The 21,795-nt window shown below is 56.3% G+C and overlaps 2 protein-coding genes across 2 annotated transcripts in view; one reads left to right on the forward strand and one right to left on the reverse strand.

Annotated features, from left to right (window-relative positions):
- The first annotated feature begins 2,360 nt into the window (after window positions 1-2,360).
- GPRIN1 (G protein regulated inducer of neurite outgrowth 1) lies at window positions 2,361-19,765 on the forward strand. The gene is given in 3 exon segments (XM_056113044.1): window positions 2,361-2,534; window positions 17,165-19,630; window positions 19,632-19,765. Coding segments are annotated over 2 exon segments (2,421 nt in total). The 5' UTR covers window positions 2,361-2,534; window positions 17,165-17,314; the 3' UTR covers window positions 19,737-19,765.
- A 1,112-nt stretch (window positions 19,766-20,877) lies between these two features.
- CDHR2 (cadherin related family member 2) overlaps window positions 20,878-21,795 on the reverse strand; it is a 29,537-nt gene continuing 28,619 nt past the window's right edge. The window contains exon 31 of the mRNA XM_056113045.1: window positions 20,878-21,021. Within this exon, the coding sequence (XP_055969020.1) occupies window positions 20,878-21,021 (144 nt within the window). The remainder of the gene's footprint in view (window positions 21,022-21,795) is intronic.

Below are 21,795 nucleotides of genomic sequence, written 5' to 3' on the forward strand. Positions count from 1 at the left end.
GGCCTGTGCTCTGACTCTGGATTATCATGGATTTTCCATAGCTTATTTTATTTAATTTTAAAAATATTTTTTGTTTTGTTTTTTGGGTCACACCCAGCGAAGCTCAGGGGTTACTCCTGGCTCTGCACTCAGGAGTTACTCCTGGCGGTGCTCAGGGGACCCTATGGGATGCTGGGAATCAACCTGGGTCGGCCACGTGCAAGGCAAACGCCCTACCCGCTGTGCTATCTCTCCAACCCCACTTAAGCCCCGCTTATTTTATTTTATTGTTTGGGTCCCACTCAGCTGTGCTTGGGGTTTACTCCTGACTTCACTCAGGGACCACTATTGTAGATGCTCAGGGGACCACAAGAAGCATCAGGCATCAAACCTGGGTCAGCCATATGCAAGGCAAGCGTCTTACCCATTGTACTATCTCTCCATACCACTGTTTTTATTTTATTTTATTTTTTGCTTTTTTTTGGTCACACCCGGTGATGCACAGGGATTACACCTGCCTCTGCACTCAAGAACCACTCTGGTGGTGCTCAGGGGACCATTTGGGATGCTGGGATTTGAACCCAGGTTGACCACGTACAAGGCAAACATCCTACCCGCTGTGCTATCACTCCAGCCCCTGTTTTTATTTTAAAGAGTTAAAAAGGAGTGAGGCCTAGGAGATGGTTCAGAGAACTGGAAACGCCCCATTTGAGGTTCAAGTCTTGCATTTACCTGGAGTGACCTCTGAGCACTGCACCAGGACTAGCCACCAGCACCAGTGGGGGTTAAAATCCAAACAAACAATTTCACAAAGGTAAGGATTGAAGCCCGGACTTTCAGGACTTAGCTCCACCACTAACCATGACTGCAGATCTGTGATGTGATTTCTGTAGCTCAGATTCCTTATTTGAACAAGGAAAATGTAATAGAATGCTATTAATTTGCTCCTGAGTGATTGGAAATAAAAAATCAGATGAAACCTTGTGAACACCTACTGAGCATGATGTTTGCCTCAAAATATACGCTTCGTTCCCAGTTTTAGTCTGTGCTTTCACAAGTACAGGTGAGAATTTAAAGCCTCTCACAAGGTGAGTTTTTATTTTCTATTCTGGAAATTCAAAGGGGAGGGAACTCCATTTTTTCCTTTCAGTTTTTGGGTCACACCCAGTGATGCTCAGGGATTACTCCAGGACACATTCAGGAATCACCCCTGGCAGTGCTTGGGGAAGCATATGGGATGTTGGGGATTGAACTCGCGTCAGGTATACTCAAGACAAGAGTCCTACTTGCTCTTGACTCCACCCTGGGGAGGGCACTCTAGGTCTACTGTGGGGCAAAAGCAGCGATTCCTTTAGTCTGGGCAATTCCAATACCACTGGGGGCCCCTGGACACCTCCTATGTTTACCCTCCAAGACCACAATGGGGGTGGTGTTTGTATGTGTGTGATTCATGCTACTCCAATTTCATTTATGTATTTATTGCTTTGGGAGCCACCCGGGTGTACTCAGGATTTTCTCCTGCCTCTGGACTCAAGAGATCTATCCTGGAAGGGCTCACATGCGGTGTCAGGAGCCTGACAGCCTGCAAGGCAAACGCCCTCCACGCTATACTACCGCCCTGGCCCCTGTTAGTCCCATTTTACAGATACCAAAATGAGGGTCAAAAAGAAGACCCGTCTGGGGAGAGGATGTAGCACCTACAGTGATGAGACTAGGCAGGGATGGAGACTAGGCAGTGAGGAGAGCGGGATGGACCGGAGGGACAGGGCCTAATAGAGGGGCGGGGCTGCCGAGGGGTGGGATCTGCAGGTGTGGGGCGGGGCCTATAGATGATATGGGGTGAGGCCTGTGGGCGGGGGGCGGGGTCTGAGGGAGAGGTCAGACTGAAGGCCAGAAGTTTCCTCTCTGGGGCTGTCGCCAGTGGGGACAGAGCTCAGAGTCCACGTCCCCTGCTGGGTGTCCAGCCTGTGTCACCGGTGCTCGCACAGGTTGCTTCTGTCCTGGAGTCACGGTTTCCTCCCTGGGAGAAGCAGAGGAAGGGCCAGAGCCCTTGTACAATGGATACATCGTCGACTCTGGATAGGTACCCGGCCCCCCATAGGATCCCTCGAGCCCCGCCAGGAGTGATCCTTGAGCGCAGAGCAAAAGTAAGCCCTGAGCATCGCTGGGTGCGATCCAAAAGCAAAAAAAAGTAATAATAATAATAATAAATAATAATAACAATAAAGGGAATGCGGTGGAGACAGTCTGAGGGTTCAGCAATCCGGGGCTGGGGGGGGAGGCCTGAGGGGCGTGGCCAAAATGGGCGGAGTCGTAAGGGGCGTGGTCGTGGGGAGCCCCGCCCCCTCCGCGCTGGGAACTGGGGATCGCGCCAGAGCGCATGCCCGGGGCGGGGCGCGGGGCGGGAGCGCGGAGCCGGCGCGGGGGACGGCGGAGCCGAGTCGCGGGTGCGCCCGCCAGCCCGGCCGGAGGCAGCCGAGGCCGTTTGGGTGGCGGCGGCGACCGGAGCCAGAGCGCAACGCTCCCCGGAGGAGCCGGAGCGGCGGCCGCGCGAGGTAAGAGCTTTGCGCCCGCGATCCCCGCCCCCGACCCCGGGGACCGACCGTGTCCACCCCCTTTTTGCTGCCTGCCCGAGCCGCTGTCCAGGGTCCTGAACCGCGCGGCTGGCCGAGCTCGGGCACTGCGCGCGGGGGGCGCCTAGCGTGCGCCCGCGCTGTGTGTGTGTGTGCGCTCGCGGCCCTGGAGGGGATCGGGGGTCCCTGTCCAGGCTCCTTCCTGGAGTGGGCTGGGGGCGGGTCCCGAGAGCCCCGGGAGGGGGCTGTGCTGGTCGGGTCGCCCGCGCTGGAAGCCCCGCGCCCCGCGCCCCGCCTCGCCGCTGGCGCTCGCTTTGTTCCGCGCGGCCGTGAGGGAGGGGGCTCTTCCCGCCAGCGCCGGGTAGAGGGGTCCACCCGCGCCGATTTCTTTCCCCGCCCACCCCACCCTCTCATTCACCGGCCATCACATCCACGCCGTGGGGGGCCACACTCGGGGGTAGGGTCGCACACCCTCCCTCCCTTCCCGTGCCAGGCCACGATTCTTCTGCCCGCACGCCGGCCCGTGGTCATTCCAGCAGAGCCAGCCACACGGCCACCTGTGCACCCACCCAGCCGACGGAGTGGGGGAACCTTGGCTACGCACTCAGCTCAGCAAATGCCCCCCACCCCCCACTCCCCGCCAGCCGGCTGGGGCCCTCCGATCACCATCACACCCATCCAGGGTGGTCCTCGTGGATTCCCCCCAGACCACTGTGTTGACTGTCACACACCGGCCCAGCTAACATCGTCCCTCTGGTAGCCTGGCCAACCGTACCCGCTGCCCACACTGTACACACCCCTGACCCCCAAAGCTCGGTATGATCACTCTGTCCCTGGCCAAGGTTTGGGGTGAGGGTGGGAGTTACCTTTGAAAGAAGCTCCCAGCCGATGACCCTTTGCTGGACGCAACGCCTACAGATGCTCAGCAAATGGGAATCGTCACACACATGCACACACCCACACATACACACACACACATGCACACACACACTCACACTCACAGGTACGCACACCTGTCGAAGTCCCGACGTTTTGGTGGATTATTGTCACCAGGAACATTGGCATATGCTGGGAAGCCCACAGAGGGAAGAAATCCTGTAATGGGTCATGGGGCAGCTGTCATGCTTGTGAGGGCAGAAGGGGCTGGACCCTAGCCCCAGGATGTGGCTTTCCTTTGGGATGGCCCATGTCACTCAGACATTTAGTCCTTTCTGCGTAGCTCAGAGCCTGCCCACCAGATTGGTGTTTTTTTTTGGGGGGGGGGAAGATACACCAGACAATGCTTCGTCCTGACTTTACATTCAGGGATCGCTCCCGGAGGGGTTCAGGGAACCTGCGGGGGTGCTGGGAATCGAACCCAGGCCGACCGCATGCGTGGCCAGTGCCCTCCCCACTGGGCTATCGCTCCGGCTCTAGCATATCAGATTCTAACTGAGCACAACCACCAAGCGGCTGGGGCTGATGCAGATGGACCCTGGCAGTCCACACATCCAGAGATCTTAACAGCGTTTCTGCATAAGTCTGGCAGTACACGGGGGTACAGACGCCCCTGCCCATGATGCACCTGTTTCCACAAGTGGTTGTGTGCATGTCTGTGGGGGAGGGGAGCGGGGGGAGGGAACCTTTGATTTCTCTCCTGGATCCTGGACCAAGCATTTTTATCTGCAGGGAAGATGCTTTGTTTTGGTTTGATTTGGTTTGGTTTGGGGGTCACACCTGGTGGTACTCAGGGCTTACTCCTGCCTCTGTGCTCAGGGGCTCGGGGGACCCTATGGGATGCTGGGATTGAGCCTGGGTCAGCCCTGTGCAAGGCAGATGCCCTACCTGCTGTATGATCACCCCAGTCCGGACAGACGCATTCTTTGGCATTCGACCCAGCGGGTGTGGGACCCCAGATCCCCGGTTGGGAGGTCTCAGTGTTGTGTTCTCATCTCGGAAGTAGGCTGGGAATGCCCCCAGCAGAGCGCAAAGATGGAGGGAGGGGACTCAAGGGGGAAGATGGGGGTGAGGAGAGGCCTACAAAGGCCCCTCCAGAGCCGGGCAAGTCTGGCAGAACCTGTGAAACGTCCAGATAGGATCTTTTTCTTTTTGGAGGGAAAGGGAAATTAGGCCACATTCAGCAGTGCTCAGGAATCCATCCTGGTGGAGAACCATATGGGATGCCGGAGATCAAACCAGGGTTACCTGCTTGTCCTATCTCTCTGACCCACCTTCTTTTTGTGAGGAAGTTTGGCCTGATGGTGCTCAGGGCTCACTTCTTTCTCTCTCTAATCCCTGTATTCAGGAATTACTCCTGGCAGGGCTCTAGGAATAATTCGGGGTGCCAGGGATTGAACCCGGGTTGGCTTCATGCAAGGCAAACACCTTATCCACTGTTGTATCCCTCTGGCCCGTCGCACTGGGCCCCCCTCTCTGGACCCCTTCTCTGCTCCCCCCCATCCCCAGCCTCTTCTTTGCACATCTTAAGCTCAGGGCTGGACCAGCAGTTTGAGCGAGAATGACAGTTCTATGCTCCCTTTTGCAGAACAAGAAACTGAGTCACAGAGGATGGAAAGACTCATTTGACATGAAACAAGCTCCTGGCTTGAGAGGGGGCTGAACTCCACATTTTTGTTGTTGTTGTTTTGTTTTGGGGGCCATATGTGAGTTCAGGGATTGAACACAGGTATGCAAGGGATACCTGCTGTACTATTATTCTAGCCCCTTTTTAGAGGGGGAGGTTCCCCACCCCCCCATTGTAGTGGGGAGGTCATCCAGGCTCTGCACTGCTCAGCAATTCTTGGGAGGCCAGTGGGGTGCAGGGCATTGAACCCAGGACCCTGTGACCACCAAGAATGAATTCCAGCCCTCTGAACCATCTTCCTGGCCTCTTCCCCCCCCCCGCCCCCTACTGGTGGTGCTCAGGGTTCACTCCCAGCTCTGTGCTGAGGAATCACTCCTGGCCTGGCGGGCCTTAGGGGGGTCCTATAGGGTGCCAGAAATTGAATCCGAATTGGCCATATGCAAGGCAAGCCTCCTCTCCACGGCACTATCACCCTGGCCCTCTCCTCAACCTCATGATCCCACAATTTTTATTTCTCTTTATTTGCAGGTAGGGTGTTTGCCTTGTGCGCGGCCAACCTGGGTTTGATTCTTCCATCCCTCTCGGAGAGCCCGGCAAGCTCCTGAGAGTATCTCGCCCGCACAGCAGAGCCTGGCAAGCTCCCCATGGTGTATTTGATATGCCAAACACAGTAACAGCAAGTCTCACAATGGAGACGTTACTGGTGCCCGCTCGAGCAAATCGATGAGCCACAGGAGGAGAGTGCTACCGTGCTATTTGGGGGGGCACCCGAGCAGGGTTCAGGAAGCCCAGGGGCAACTCTCAATGACCAGTCCAGAAATTAGGTACTAGAGCCCAAAAGATGGGGTGCTGCTTCATCGAGGTCACCCTAGCGATGCCCAGGGATCCATGAGGTACTGAGGATCAGTCTGGGGGCGCGCACATTAACCCCTACACTGTCTCTCGAGCCCCTGATCTCACAGCTGCGACCACCCAGACCAGCCTGCCCTGGACCAAACCCAGGGGGACATGCCTGAATCAGGGATACCTTGAGGACTAAGCAAAGAGACAGAACGAGTGGAGCGATAGTATAGTGGGGAGGGCGTTTGCCTTGCACATGGCTGACCCAGGTTCAGGTTCGATCCCTGGCATTCCATAGGGTTCCCTGAGCACCGTCAGGAGTAATTCCTGAGTGAAGAGCCAGGAGTAGCCCCTGAGCATCGCCAGGTGTGATTCCCCCCATATATACATACATACATATATATGTAAAGACAGAAATAAGAATAAAAAAAGCATGGGGTCAGTGGTCTCACAGTCTCATGGATTGAGAGCCCTGACTGATTCAGGTGCATTTATTGCTTAGAGCCAATAATCATGGGCTGGAGCTATAGCACAGCAGGGAGGGTGTTTGCCTTGCACGTGGCTGACCCGAGTTCAATCCCCAGCATCACATAGGGTCCCCTGAGCACTGCCAGGAGTAATTCCTGAGCGCAGATCCAGGAGTAACTCCTGTGCGTCACCCCCCAAAAAAGTAAAAAAAACAACAACAAAAGAACCAATAATCATTAAAAGAAGAACACCATTCTTTGGTCAGGCTTCTAACAGTCTTGATCTCTCCAGGTTAGACTATTACATATCCTCAGGGGTTAGTGTATGGGGATAAATGAAAAGTCTTTTTTTTTTTTTTTTTTGCTTTTAGGATCACATCCGGCATTGCACAGGGGTTACTCCCAACTCTGCACTCAGGAATTACTCCTGGCGGTGCTCGGTGCTCGGGGGACCCTATGGGATGCTGGGAATTGAACCCGGGTCAGCCGCATGCAAGGCAAACGCCCTACCTGCTGTGCTATCTGAAAGGCTTTCTTGAAGGGAAGTTCTTCCAAGAGCACGCCAGGGCAGCATTCCACCTCCCGGCTTCAGCATTCTGGATTCTGGTTCCCAGCCCTCATCTCTCTGGCTCGCCCCACACCTTAGAGTGCAGGCTGAGAGGAGACGCTAGCAGGCAGGGGGCTTGAGAAGGAGCCGAGCTGTGTCTGGTACTCAGAGCCCCACTGGTCCCCGCCCCCCTCCACAGAAGTTAAGAGCATAGACCAGTCTCGCTCTTCAAGCCCGGATTCCTCTTGAGCTAGTGTCTGGCTTGTCTCTCTGTTTCTCTGCTGCTTTATCCACTCGGGAGAAGCCTGTGTTCTCTCTCAAGCATGTACTTCTCCTTTTCTCTCCTCTCACATCTTTCTAAATAAGTTTCAATAAAAACTATCTTGCTTCAAAAAAAAAAAAACTGGGGCTGGAGTGATACCACAGCGGGGAGGTCATTTGCCTTGCACGCAGCTGATCTGGGTTTGATTCCCAGCATCCCATATGGTCCCCTGAGCACCACCAGGGGTAATTCCTGAATGAAGAACCAGGAGTAACTCCTGTGCATCACTGGGTATGACCCAAAAAGCGAAAAAAAAAAAAACCTAAAATCCAGGGGCTGAAGCAATTGGGACAGTAGGGAGGGTATTTGCCTTGCACGTGGCCGACAAGGATTCAATCCCTGGCATCCTGTAGGGTTCCCTGAGCACCACCAGGGTCATCCCTGAGCACGGAGCCAGGAGTCATCTCTGAGCATCACCTGGTGTGACTCCACCTCTTTCCCCCCAAAAAAAACCCTAAAACCATAGACCGCCCTGGCAGAGGAAAGGTGACTGTGTGCATATAAGCATTGTAAGAGTTTATGACCCCCCCAACCCCCTGCCAGGAGTGATCCCTGACTGCAGAGCCAGGAGTAAATCCTGAGAACAGCTGTATGTGACCAAAACAAAACAAAACAAACAAAAACACCCAAAAGGAGCTGGAGCGACGGTACAGCCGGTAGAACACACGCAGCCCAGATTCATTCCCGGGCGTCCCATATGGATTCCCGAGCACATTGCCCGGTGTGGCCCAATGCAAACAACCCCCCAAAGAAGAGCTTAATACAGGGGAGTCACCCCCTCCTACCACTCTCTTGGCATCTGGATCAAAGGTCAAACTCATTTGCTGGGGAGAGAGATCATACAGCAGGTAGGATATTGGCTTTGCACAATGAATTCCATCCTCAGCACCCCATAGGGTCTTTTGAGCACTGCCAGGAGTAATTCCTGAGACAGAAGCAGGAGTAACCCCTGAGCACTGCCAGGTGTGACCCAAAAAGCAAGAGAAAGAGAGAGAGGGGAGGGAGAGGGTGGGCAGAGCCATAGTATAGCAGGGAGCGCTTTTGCCTTGCACATGGCTGACCCAGGTTCAATCCCCATCACCCCATAGGTCCCCCAGACCCCTGAGCACAGAGCCAGGAGTCAGCCCTGAGCACCACCGAGTGTGGCCCCAAAACACATACGAAACAGAAAAAGCCAATTCCAGTGGCCACAGGTTGCTAGTGGAGCCTCCAGGTGAGAGTTCAGGAAGGGGAAAAGTCATGATGGAAATGTTGACAGTTACTAGCGGTGGGTAGTGGGGCACTGTAAGGATGAGGGGGAGTGTGGTTCACTAGAGTGGCCACCCCAGCCAAGGAGGCTGTCACTGTCTGGCTCCAGCAGCCTGTTCCCAGGCAGGAAATACGCCAGATCACATTTTCATTTCTCCAAGAGGAGCCAGAAGTTCAATTTCTGCGTGAAATCTCTCTCTCTCTCTCTCTCTCTCTCTCTCTCTCTCTCTCTCTCTGTCTGTCTGTTTTGGGTCACACCCAGCAGTACTCAGGAATTACTCCTGGCCATGCTCAGGGGACCTATGAAATGCCAGGGATAAAACCCAGGTCGTTTTGCATCCAAGATGAACGCCCTCCCCTCTGGACTATTGCTCAGGCCCCGTAATCTCATGTTTCAGTGGTGATCAGTTGGTTCCTTAAAAACCTGTATGTGGAGCCAGAGAGCTGTTACAGCAGGCAGGATGCTTGCCTTGCACCCACGCCAGGCCATGTTCAATCCTTGGCATCCTGCGTGGTTCCCGAGCCCTCCGGGAGAGATTCCTGAGCACCAAGCCAGGAGTAAGCCCTGGAGCACAAAAATATCTTGATGTAGGGGCCAGAGATACAGGGAAGGGGTTAAGGTACCAAGCCTCCCTTGGTAGAGATTGAGATTCCCCAGTACCAGTAGGGTCTCCTAAGCCCTGTCAGGGGTGACCCTGGAGCACAAAGCTAGGAGTAAGCCCTGAACTGCACTCAGGCTCCAAAATGAGGGTGGGGGGAGGGGGAATCTGTCTTTAGGCGTCTAGGACACATCTCTGGCACTGAGTATCAACCTTGACACTGCAATCCCCCGAACACCACTGGGGGTGTACCTAGTGGCCTCCAGTGTCACAGGGCCTTTGCATTGAACCACCTGGCCCAGAAATAGCTGTGGGACTCCTGAGATGACCCTCTTAGAAGACCCTCCCCGAAAGAATGTGTATGTTTTTCTTTTTATGTCTGTTTTTCTTTCTTTGGGCTGGAGCGATAGCACAGTGAGTAAGGCGTTTGCCTTGCACGCAGCCAACATGGCTGACCCGAGTTCGATTCCTCCGCCCCTCTCGGAGAGCCCGGCAAGCTACCGAGAGTATCTCGCCCGCACGGCAGAGCCTGGCAAGGTACCCGTGATGTATTCGATATGCCAAACACAGTAACAAGTCTCATGATGGGGATGTTACTGGGCCCGCTCGAGCAAATCGATGAATAAAACGGGAGGACCGTGACCGTGACCATTTCTTTCTTTGGGGGGAGTTCCCACACCCGAGTAGGCTGACTCCTGGCTCTGCACTCAGAAATGACTCCTGGCAGAGCTCTGGAAACCCTCTACGATGCTGGAGATTGAACCCAGGTTAGCTGCATGCAAGGCAAGTGCCCTTCCTGCTCTGTGCTCGCTCTCTCTTTCTCTCTTGCGCTCTCTCTCTCTCTCTCTCTCTCTTGCTCTCTCTTTCTGGCCCCTCCACTGCATCTTTAAAGCTTAAAAAATTGCCGCTGGAGTGGTAGTACAGTGTGGGCAGGGTGTTTGCCTTGCACACGTCCGACCCGGATTCAACCCCCGGCATCCCATAGGGTCCCCTAAGCACTGCCAGGAGTATTTCCTGAGTGCAGAGCCAGGAGTAACCCCTGAGCATCGCTTGGTGTGATCCAAAAAGCAAAAAACGGGGCTGGAGAGATAGCACAGCAGGTAGGGCGTTTGCCTTGCACATGGCTGACCCGGGTTCGACTCCCAGCATCCCATATGGTCCCCTGAGCACCTCCAGGAGTAACTTCTGAGTGCAGAGCCAGGAGTAACCCCTGAGCATCGCCAGGTGTGACCGGAAAAGCAAAAAAAAAAAAAAAAAAGTGTGCGCACTCCTAGCAATGCTCAGCGCTGACTTCTGGCTCTGTGCTCAGGGGTCACTCCTGGCATTGCTCAGGGGGCCCTCTGGGGTGCTGGGCATCGAACCCAGGTCTGCTGCGTGCAAGGCGAGCATCCTCCCCGCTGTACCCTCGCCCTCCACTTTCCTACATCTCAGCACTCTGGGGCCGCGCTGCTCCCGTCTTGTCAGCAAGCTTCTCCCTGCGATCCGCCCTCCGCTGCCCCCTTTGGGGAACGCAGCTGAGCGCTGACAGGCTGAGGAGATAAAAACAGGCCGTCAGTGTACACAGCGCGGCCCCCAAGTGCGCAGAGCAGCGTGCCCCCCTCAGCTTTAATTCTTAACCGCCCCGTGGGAGCGGGAGGGGGCGGGCCGTTGTCAGAGTCCCCGCGCGCGAAAAAAGGGACTTGCTGAGGAGCCCCAGCTGCCGGGTGAGGAGCGAGTGGGCTGCCTGCAGGGCTTGGCCCAGGGGAGAAGCAGCCCCTCCGAGGTCTGCAGGAGAGGGTGAGATTTGCGGGGGAGGGCACCCCAGCAGTGCTCAGACAGACCCCAGGGTCCACTCCTGGCAGTCCTTGGCAGTGGTGACCCTGAGAGTTCAGTGTTGGGAGGAACTATGATCAAGTGATTCTGAGGGTCCCCAGAGCCACCCTGGGGGGTGTGTGGAGAGCCCCCAGGTCTCGGAGTTAACCCAAAACATTGGAAGATTGAGTTCTGTCAAAGCCACGTTTATCTGCCTCTGGGGGCGGGGGGCGGGTGTCTGGGGCTGGAGCCGTAGGACAGTGAGGAGGATGCTTGCCTTGCACATGGTCGAACCCGTTCGATCCCCGGCATCCCATAGGGTCCTCCGAGCACTGCCAGGAGTGCAGAACCAGGAGTGACCCCTGAGCATCACCAGTGTGACGAACCCCCCCCCCAAAAAAAAAACCCTCAATGGGGCAGAGGGTTACTGAAGAGTCAGCAAAGCAGGAAGGGCGCTTGCCTCGCACATGGTCAATCTAGTTTTGATTCCAGTACCCCATAGGGCCCCCCGAGCACCACCAGGACTGGTCCCTGAGCATCACCAGTTGTAGCCCAAAAGCCAAAAATAAAACAGAACACTTAGAAAAGGTTGGGGACCGCAGAACTCACTCAGCAGGGAGGGCATTTGCCTTGCAAGTGGCCAAGCTGGATTCCATCCCCAGCATCCTATAGGGTCCCCTGAGCCCCACCAGGAGTGATCTCTGAGCACAGAGCCAGGCATCAGCCCCGAGCACTGCGGAGGTGACCCCCCCAACAAAAATCAGTGCAGAGGGACTGGAGCAATAGCACAGCGGGTTGGGCATTTGCCTCGCATGCGGCCAACCCGGGTTCGATCCCCATACAGTCCCCCAAGCACCATCAGGAGTAATTCCTGAAAGCAGAGCTAGGAGTAACCCCTGAGCATCGTTGGGTGTGACCCAGAAAGAAAAAAAGAATCGGTACAGAGGATTCCCAAGCTTCCCCTCCCCAATTGCTGGATCATCTCTGCTTGTCCCTCTCTCCTTCTGATCCTGGCCCTGCTCCGGCCACCCAGAGCCTTTTCTGGCCTGCACTGCTGTCCCTCCTCCAACTTCTCCCAGGGGTCTTCCTCACCGGCGTGTCTGAACCAGCTGCCCACTTCTTTGTCTTCACGGATCAACTCGTGAATTTACATACTTTTTTTTTCTAGTCTTTTTTTTTTTTTTTGGAAGAGCCTGCAGTTTCCCAAGCAATGGTCAGGGACCACACTCAGCAGTGCCTGGGGGCTAGACGGTGCTGGGGATGGAACTCAGGCCTCTGCTTGCCCTTTGAGCTGTCTCCTCGGTCCCTTGCTTGCTTCTCTATTCATTTCCCCCACTATTCGTCCATACCAGGAAGGCAGGATTTTCTCTCAGACCACATGTTCTTGGGGAAATTCATTGCCCCCGAACCAAGAGCATTGGCAGAACTTTGCATACATGCTCGGTAAAGACCCACGCAGGGGTCAAACGCTTAGTCGGCCAGGCAGCAAGGACGAACTCAATTGCCCCTTTCAAAGGGCCACTTTGCCACACTCCCTGGCACTCCTTAATGTCTTCCTTTCTCTTGCTTGTTCTTGTTTTTCTCATGGGAGAATGATTATCTCCCTGTCTTCGGAATCACCATCCAAACAGCACAAAATGGGATTGGAGCAATAATACCGTGTAACAGGCACTTGCCTAGCTTGTAGCCAACCTCAGTTTGGTCTGTGGCACCCAGGAGGGTCCCTAGAGCACCACCAGGAGTAATGCTTAAATGCAAAGCCAGGACTAAGCCCAGAGCACTGCTGAGTGTGGTCCAGGAGGCCTATTGTCAGGCGAGAGAAGGTTGTAACCCATTGTAGCTGCTGAGGCTCTGTCTCAGAGACGGGCTGGGTGGATGAAGGAAACATTGGCCGAGTGAGAGACTGAATAAATAATTGACTCAAACTCCTCGAAGGACTTGGCTGGCCCTACTCCTCCAGCCTGGCCTCCACATGATACCAGGAAATTATTGAAAACACATCTAGGGGCCAGAGAGATAGTATAATGGGCAGTGTTATTATTATATATATATATTTTTTTGCTTTTTGTGTCACACCCAGCGATGCACAGGGGTTACTCCTGGCTCTGCACTCAGGAATCACTCCTGGTGGTGCTCAGGGTACCATATGGGATGCTGGGGATTGAATCTGGGTAGGCCACGTGCAAGGCAAACGCCCTACCCGCTGTGCTATCCCTCCAGCCCCCGAGCATCGCTGGGTGTGACCCAGAAAGAAAAAAATGAATCAGTACAGAGGATTCCCAAGCCTCCCCTCCCCAATTGCTGGATCATCTCTGCTTGTCCCTCTCTCTCCTTCTGATCCCGGACCTGCTCCAGCCACCCAGAGCCTTTTCTGGCCAGCACTGCTGTCATTGAGTGTGACCTTGAATGTGGGCCACCCAGGTTCAATTCCTGGCACCTCATATAGTTCCCTTGAGCACAGCCAGAGGTGGTCCCTGAACACAGGGCCAGGAGTAAACCCTGCGCACAGATAGATGTGGTCCAAAACCAAAAAAAAAAAAAAAAAAAGAAGAAGAAGAAGAAGAAGGATTTAGGGATTAGAGGACTAGTACAGCCAGTAGAGTGCTTGTCTTACACCCAAGGGCAGACTCAGTTCAATCCCCAGCACCCCATATGGTCCCCCAAGCCCCACCAAGAGTGCAGAGCAGGAGTGAGCCCTGAGCATCTCCAGGTGTGGTCCTAAACCAAGAAAGAAAGAGAGAGAAAAGGAGAGAGGGAAGGAGAGAGGGAAGGAGAGAGAGAGAGGGAAAGAGGAAGGGAGAGAAGGAGTGAGGGAAGAAGGGAAGGAGGAGCCGGAGCAATAGTACACCGGGGAGGGCATTTGCCTTGCATGCGGCAGACCTGGGTTCAATCCCCGACATCCCCTAGGGTCTTCCAAGCATTTCCAGGAATAATTTTTTTTTCTTTTTGGGTCACACCCAGCGATGCTCAGGGGTTACTCCTGGTTCTGCACTCAGGAATTACTCCTGGCGGTGCTTGGAGGACCATATGGGATGCTGGGGATCGAACCAGGGTCGGCCACATGCATGGCAAACGCCCTACCCACTGTGCTATCACTCCAGCCCCTCCAGGAGTAATTTCTGAGAGCAGAACCAGCAATAACCCCTGAGCATCGCTGGCTATGACTTTAAATTAAATTAAATGATTCCTTTGAAAAATAAAAAAAAAGAGAAAGAAAGGAAGGATGGAAAGAAGGGAAGAAGGAAAGAAGGAAAGAGCACATCTATCAAGCTTGTATTCCTTCCTTTTTTAGGGGGCTCATTCAGTGGTGCTCAGGAGCTACTCAGACCTCTGTGTTTAGGAACAGCTTCAAGTGCGGACCCTGTAGTGCTAGAACCTGGGCTGCAGTGGATGCTGGACCTCCCGTGTGCAGAGCCTGCACTTGGCCCTTTGAGCTCTCCCTGGCCTCGGTGGCCTTTCCTTGCCTTTAACCTAACAGCCCCCAGGGCCAAGTGACAGCCTCAGACATACTCAGACATACTTTGACCCCTTCCTTTTCAGATTGCGAGTTAATGATTAACTCACAATTACTATATATATACATATATAGATAGATAGATCTCTCTCTATATATACATATATATATATATAGAGAGAGATAGTACAGCCCTACCTGCTGTATTATCGTTCCAGCCCCTGACTCTCCTCATTTTAACTGCCCACCTGGCCTCTGGACTATCCCAGTCTGTGCCCCGCCACATCCAAACAAAAGTTCTGGGGAAGCAGGTGGTATAATGGAAGGTGAACGCTGATGGTGGAGGGAATTTGACCTCTGTTGAAAGTGTGGCCACACTGTGAATAGACTTTTTAAATTTTTTTGAGTTATCTTCATTTTTATTTTTTATTTTTTTATTTTTTTTATTTATTTTTTTTGTAGGAGTACTGCTATTTATTCAGCCACTGATTAGCTGATTGAATTGTGCCTGAACTCCACCTTACTTTTTTTTCTTTTTCCATTTTTTTATAATTTTATTTATTGAATCACCGTGAGAGCAGTTACAAAGCTTTTGGGTCTAAGTCTCAGTCATACAATGAAACATCCGTACCTTCACCAGTGCCCATTCTCCACCACCAAAAATCCCAGTATACCCCCATCCCACACCCTCCCCCTGCCTGTGGGGCAGATGATTTCCACATTACTCTCTCTCTACTTTGATCACATTCACTATTTCGACACCAGACCCACCATTATTTAAGATTTTACCCCAACACTCAGATCTGCTGAAAAGGCAACAATAGACAATTTGTGTTCTATTGCTGGTTATGAATAACATATGATGTCGTGTGGCTGCAGTAGGGCCATGTGGTTTTGAAGTTCTGAAATTTTAACACTTAAATCTGGAGGGATTTCTGCCAAAAGCCACTGGGTTTTGAGATCTGCTCCTGAGTCTCTGGGATGATGGCCGTTGAGCAGCTTGATGAGGAGCCAAAGAGGCCATTCGTGGGCGATGACTTGGGGTCTCATTGGGGTGGGGAAGACAGGCCCGGCTCTACCTCCCCCCCCATCCCGTGAGACCCAACAAGTTTCATCACTGCGGGCCCAAGCCTGACTGTCCAATGGCCTCTGGAGGATGACATCCACCAAGTCGCCAAGAGGGAGCAGGCGGAGGGACAGAACCCTTTCCTCCCTGGGGTGGCCCCGTGACAGTAACCTACTGCAGGGTCCGGACACATTTCTGACAAAAGCCACTGGGTTTCAAGATCTGTTTCTGAGTCTCTGGGATCAAGGCCGTTGATCAGCTTGATGAGGAGCCAGAGAGGCCGTTTGTGGGCGATGATTTGGGGGTCTCGTTAGGGTGGGGAGGACAGGCCCGGTTCCACCTCCCTCCCCCATCCCATGAGAGCCAATAAGTTTCATCACTGCGGGCCCAAGCCTGACTGTCCAATGACCTCTGGAGGATGACAGCCACCAAGTCGCCAAGAGGGAGCAGGCGGAGGGACAGCACCCATTCCCCCCTGGGGTGGCCCGGTGACAGTAACCTACTGCAGGGTCCGGACACATTTCTGACAAAAGCTGCTGGGCTTCGAGATTTGTTTCTGAGTCTCTGGGATCAAGGCCGTTGAGTAGCTTGATGAGGAGCCAGAGAGGCCGTTTGTGGGCGATGACTTGGGGTCTCCTTAGGGTGGGGAGGACAGGCCCGGTTCCACCTCCCCCCCCATCCCGTGAGACCCAACAAGTTTTGTCACTGCGGACCCAAGCCTGACTGTCCAATGGCCTCTGGAGGATGACAGCCACCAAGTCACCAAGAGGGAGCAGGTGGAGGGACAACACCCTTTCCTCCCTGGGGTGGCCAGGCGACAGTAACGTACTGTGGAGTCCAGATGCATTTCTGCCAAACGTCACTGGGTTTTGAGATTTGTTTCTGAGTCTCTGGGATCATGGCCGTTAAGCAGCTTGATGAGGAGCCAGAGAGGCTGTTCGTGGGCGATGACTTGGGGTCTCGTTGGGGTGGAGAGGACAAGCCCAGCTCCACCCCCATCCCGTGAGGGCCTGTGTGTCTCGTCACTGGGGACCCAAACCTGACTATCCAGTGGCCTCTGAAGGATGGTGGCCACTGGGCCGCCAGGGGGAACAGGCCAAGGCACAAAACGTATTTCCACCTGGGTTGGCCCAGCACTGGTAGCCTACTGCAGAGACCAGACGCATTTCTACCTAAAGCCACTGGGTTCTGAGATTCGTTTCTGAGTCTCTGGGATCATGTCCATTAAGCAGTTCAATCAGGAACCAAAGAGGCCTTGCCTCCTATTATATAGCTGAGCCGGAGGTGGTTTGTGGGTGTGTTTCCCACATACCTAACTTTTGGCCGTTTACTTTCTTGGTAAACTTTGCCCCAAGTTTTTGGGGTCTGGCCAAAGGCACAGCAGCAATTTTGGGGTATCTGGAAGTCTGAAGGCGCCATGAGGCTGCTGATGCACTCGCCTCACAGGTACAGATTGACCTGCTGGCGGCACCATACCCCCATCATTTTTATTTTTTAAATTTTTTTAGTGAATCACTATGAGGTACAGTTACAGAATTACAAACTTCCGTGCCTGCGTTTCAGGCATACAGTGATGGTGGAGGGATGCATGAATGGGCTTTGAATGGGGAAATGGTCTGGGTTCCAGTGGTCAGGCCAGCAGGAGGGGGATTCAACAGGGACACGGGGCTCAGTGAGGACCTCCTGAATCTGAGTGTGCTTTCTCTCCCTTTCAGAACCCTGGGGTCCAATTGTGAAAGAGGCAGGCAGTACTGAAGCACCCAGCCTGGCTCTAGCAGCTACGAAAGAACTCCAGCCCCCCGGGACCCCAACTCACAGACCTCTGCTGCCCACAGGATGGGAGCCTGGGGACAGGAGGACTGGCCATGAGGGATTTCCGCGACTCCTCCAGGCAGACCGCCAGTCCTGCACTTTCCAGACGCACCCCTGCTCCGAGCCCCGCCATGGACTCCAGACACGGCAGCCCCTGCTCTGAAGGCCCTGGGGGAAGCTCGGCTTGCTCTGCCTTGCCCTGCACCCCTACCCAAGAGGCAGCCCCCAAGGCGACCTCTGGGCTCCATGAAACCTCAATCTCAGGAACAACCGGAATCAGCCCGTCTGGGAAACCAACCGAGTTCTCATCCCCGGAGCACAGGAATGCCGAGAAGGATGCCAGGAACCCAGCAGGTTCTGCTTCCGCTGGGAAGGAAGACGCCGACGCCTCAAGAAAGGCGGATGCTGTGCTTGCAGGCCAGCCTGATTCTGCCATCTCCGGCCAAGGGGAGACTGAGGCTGGGGGGAGCCTCAATCCTGGGACCCCAAGGAAGGAGGGGCCGGGACCCCAGGTAAAAACGGAGCTGGGGAGCTCCAGTAAGGAGGAGACAAGATCCCCAAGGAAGGAGGAGCCCAGGAATACAGAAAAAGGGCTTCGGGCTTCCTCCCAAGGGGCGGGTTCTGCTTCTGCACCAAAGCTAGATCCTAGGTCCCCCGCCAAGTCAGAGCCAGGAGCCTCAACGGCAGCACCCCAGCCCGGACCCGCGGACACCGCGCCTCTGGGGTCCACAACAAAGGCAGCTTCTAGCCCCTCGGGGCTGACTGAGGCTGGTTCCACGGGAAAAGGCGCCCTCGGGTCTTCCACAAAAGATCCAGAGCTCCCGGGAGCGCGGGACCCCACGTCCTCTGCAAAGAGCGAGGTGGTGGCGGAGAGGATGAGCAAAACCCCGTGTGACCGACAGGGGGCGCCCGCGCCCTCGGCAAAATCGGAGCCCGCCCGCGTGCAGAATGGGTCCCCCGCGTCCTCGGGCCCCCCGGCTGCAGCGGGGAGGGCGGAGACTGTACCCCCAGCCAAGGAGCCCCCCGGAAAGGTGAGCCCCACTTCTCTGGGCAGCTCCACGACCTCTCCTCCGGGAAGAACGAATCCGGAGTCTTCAGCAAAAAGAGAACCTGTGTCTTCTGATCTGGGGGAGCCCAGAGGCTTGGGGTCCGCGGGAGCCTCCCCTGCTGGCCGCTCCCCCTCCTCAGAGAAGGCAGATCCCGACCTCCCGGGAAGAGGGGAGCCGGGGAGCAAGGGGAAGGAAGCAGTGGCCGTGCCCCTTGCGGCGGCGAACCCAGCCTCTACTGCAAAGGGGGTCCCCACGGCTCTCGGGAACACCCTCGCGGGGTCCTCGGGGAAAGCACCGGGGGTCCCCGAGGGAAACGGGGCACAGGTGGAGCCCCGAGCCTCAGGGAACGCAGAACCCACCACCGAGGGTCAACCAGGAACAAAGCCCCCCAGCCAGGGGCCTCCCCCGCTCTGCGCAGGGGAGGCGCCAGGCGCCTTGGAGAAGGAGGACCCCGGAGCCTCGCGCCAGCAGCTTCCCCGCGACCCTGAGAAGGTGGGGGTGGCACCTCCCGGGAAGACCGACGCGGGCCAGGTGGCTCCCCTGACTCTGGAGAAGACGGAGACCCCCGCCGTCGGGCAGGCGAATGGCAAAGCTGGCGCTTCGTCGTCGTCATCTCCCCGCGCGGCGGCGGCGACGAGTGGCCAGGGGCGCGCGGAGCCAGCGCCAGCGCCCCTTACCCCGACCCCCAAAATCCCGCCGGGTCCGTTGAAGAGCCCGGGAGCCCCGGCCGCAGCCCCCCGGACTCGCGACAATTTCACCAAAGCGCCGTCGTGGGACGCGAGCGCCCCGCCCCCGCGCGAGGACGCGGGCACCCAGGCGGGCGCGCAGGCGTGCGTGTCGGTGGCGCTGAGCCCCATGTCCCCGCAGGACGGCGCGGGCGGCCCGGCCTTCAGCTTCCAGGCGGCCCCGCGCGTCCCCAGCCCCGCGCCCGGGCCGCCGTCGCGCCGGGACGCGGGGCTGCAGGTGTCGCTGGGCGCCGCGGAGACGCGCTCGGTGGCCACGGGGCCCATGACCCCGCAGGCCGCGGCGCCCTCAGCCGCGCCCCCCGTCTTCCCCGAAGTGCGGGTGCGGCCCGGCTCGGCGCTGGCGGCCGCCGTGGCGCCCCCGGAGGCGGCCGAGCCGGTGCGCGACGTGAGCTGGGACGAGAAAGGCATGACGTGGGAGGTCTACGGCGCGGCCATGGAGGTCGAGGTGCTGGGCATGGCCATCCAGAAGCATCTCGAGCGGCAGATCGAGGAGCACGGCCGCCAGGGGGGCCCCGCGCCGCCCCCCGCAGCCCGGACCTCCGGCCCGGGGCGCGCCGGCTCCGTGCGCGCCGCGCCCCCCCGACGGCGCCGCCAAGCGCCCGCCCGGCCTCTTCCGCGCGCTGCTGCAGAGCGTGCGGCGGCCGCGGTGCTGCTCGCGGGCCGGACCCACGGCCGAGTGATCAACTCCCCCCCCCCCCCCGACAACCCCCTCGAACCCCGTTTTCTACGCCCGGTTTCCGACCTTCTCAGGCCTCCCTTCTTAGCCCCTAGGAGGGTTCCCCTCGAAGACGTGCCATAGACCCAAGGCGGCTTCCAGCGCCCCCTCTGCCCCTCCCGCCCCAAGCCCTCCCCCTCGGGTCCCCGCTCCCCTTGTGGTCACGAGCTTACAAACCCAGCCCTGATTCCCTCCCCCCGCCCCCAATGTCTCCTCACCTCCCTCCCTCCGCTCACCCTGAGCCATCCTGGGAGCCTGTCCAGAGTACCCAATCCGGAGAGCCGAGGCAGGCGCTGGGACAGGAACTGCTCAGGTCCCCAGCACGGAAGAAACTGTCCCTAAAACTCCTAAGAGTGCAAGGACTGGTGTGTGAGAACCCCACCCCCACCCCCACCCCAGTGTACCCATGACTCTGAACATAGGGTCCTGGGTGTGTGTGTGTGTGTGTCCACGCGGCGGGCTGGCCCCCATAGCCTGGGCATTTCTTGCATGCTGATGGAAATCTCCCCAACTCCTGTCTCAACCCCCACCTCCCCTGCCCCACCCCCCACCGCTGAATCTGACTTCACCCTTCCCTGACCCTGGTTCACACATAAGCCCCAGACAGGATGAAGAGAGCAGCAGGAGTGCCCCGGGGGTGCAGAGGGAAGGGGGGGTCCCAGAGGGGCTCCGATGGGGCTGGAGATCTTGACAGATCACAGGCAGCCCAGGTGGTAAAGCCGACCTCAAGAATCCAGACATGAGTATCGGGACATGCTGGCAAGCTCATTGGACCACTAAGATTCTTCTTTAAAAGCTGCCCTCTCCAACCGCTCATTCCCCCTCCACACATGTGCTGTGAGCCCCCGCAAAGTCCCTGTGACTTCCTAGTATCTGCCCCCCTCCCCGCCCCGCCCTCCCCCACTCCCGTGGCGATCTTTGGCTACAAATGGTCTCCGTCTACATTGGTAATAAAATGTCCCCACGATTCTTTGTTAGCATCCTTTGTTCCAGGGAGAAGGGGGACAGGACACCTGACATATTATGTTGGAGGCCGGAGGGGAGTGGGGGGGGTGATGACGCTGCTTCTGAGGTGCAGGCTAGAAAACAGGGCTGGGGGGTGGAGTTCATATATCCGAGACTTGGGTGTCTTCAAAGGTAGGGTTGGAGAAAACCACTTTCTGCTGTTCTCTCGTGCTATCCTTTCTGTCAGACAGCACTACGCCCAGAAACCCGTTGTCGTCCTCCATCTCACTCCTCTGGCGCTGCTTCTGTGGAAAGAGGGAAAAGGGGTGAAGGGGAAGGCAAGACGGGGTGATCTCCTCCAGAGAGGGGTGTGCCTGTAAGTCCACCGAGAGAAGCAAGGTGAGTTGACGGAGGTCCTACCTGCTCCCCCAGGCACCCCAGTTTCCTGTCTGTGTCCTAGCGGATACTTTGGAGTGGTACTGGTGGAGAGGTGGCCCAGGAGGGGCTCAGCCTTCTGCCCAAGCTCCCCTTAACCCTCCACAGACCCCTGACATGAGACATTGCCGCCGCCCAAGGTCATATGACCTGCTCGGAAGCCAGGAGAGCTGGTTCCGGTTCGACAACGCCTGGTAAACTTTCCTATACTTGGGCAGTTGCTGGGAAAAGTAGGATTGTGTGACCTCACACCGAGTTTTAGGGAGATCATGAGTGAGTCTGGGCACCAAGGAGGTACCGGAAATGGCCCCGCTGTGTTCCCCACCTTGTCAGGAGAGGAGAGACAGCTAGTTTGACTTCTGGGGTCCTCCTGGGAGACCCCAGGCTCACTGGCTAACAACGCAAGAGGGGATGGAGCGTCCAGCAGCTGCTGGAAATCCACAAGTTGTTCTGGGCTCTTTAATTCTTTCCTGATTGGGTAGTTGAACCGTTTCTGATTGGGCAGTTTTGGCTCTCTCCTGATTGGATAGTTTTGGGTCCCTCCTGAGTGGGCTGTCTGAGTTCCTTCCTGATTGGAGGGCTTCTGGGGGTTCTCAGGCACAGTGTTCCCAGGCTACAGATCGGCTCCATCCTGGAATCTCCAA

The sequence above is a fragment of the Sorex fumeus genome, unplaced genomic scaffold (assembly GCF_029834395.1).
Source record: "Sorex fumeus unplaced genomic scaffold, SorFum_2.1 ptg000019l, whole genome shotgun sequence".
Lineage (NCBI taxonomy): Eukaryota > Metazoa > Chordata > Mammalia > Eulipotyphla > Soricidae > Sorex > Sorex fumeus.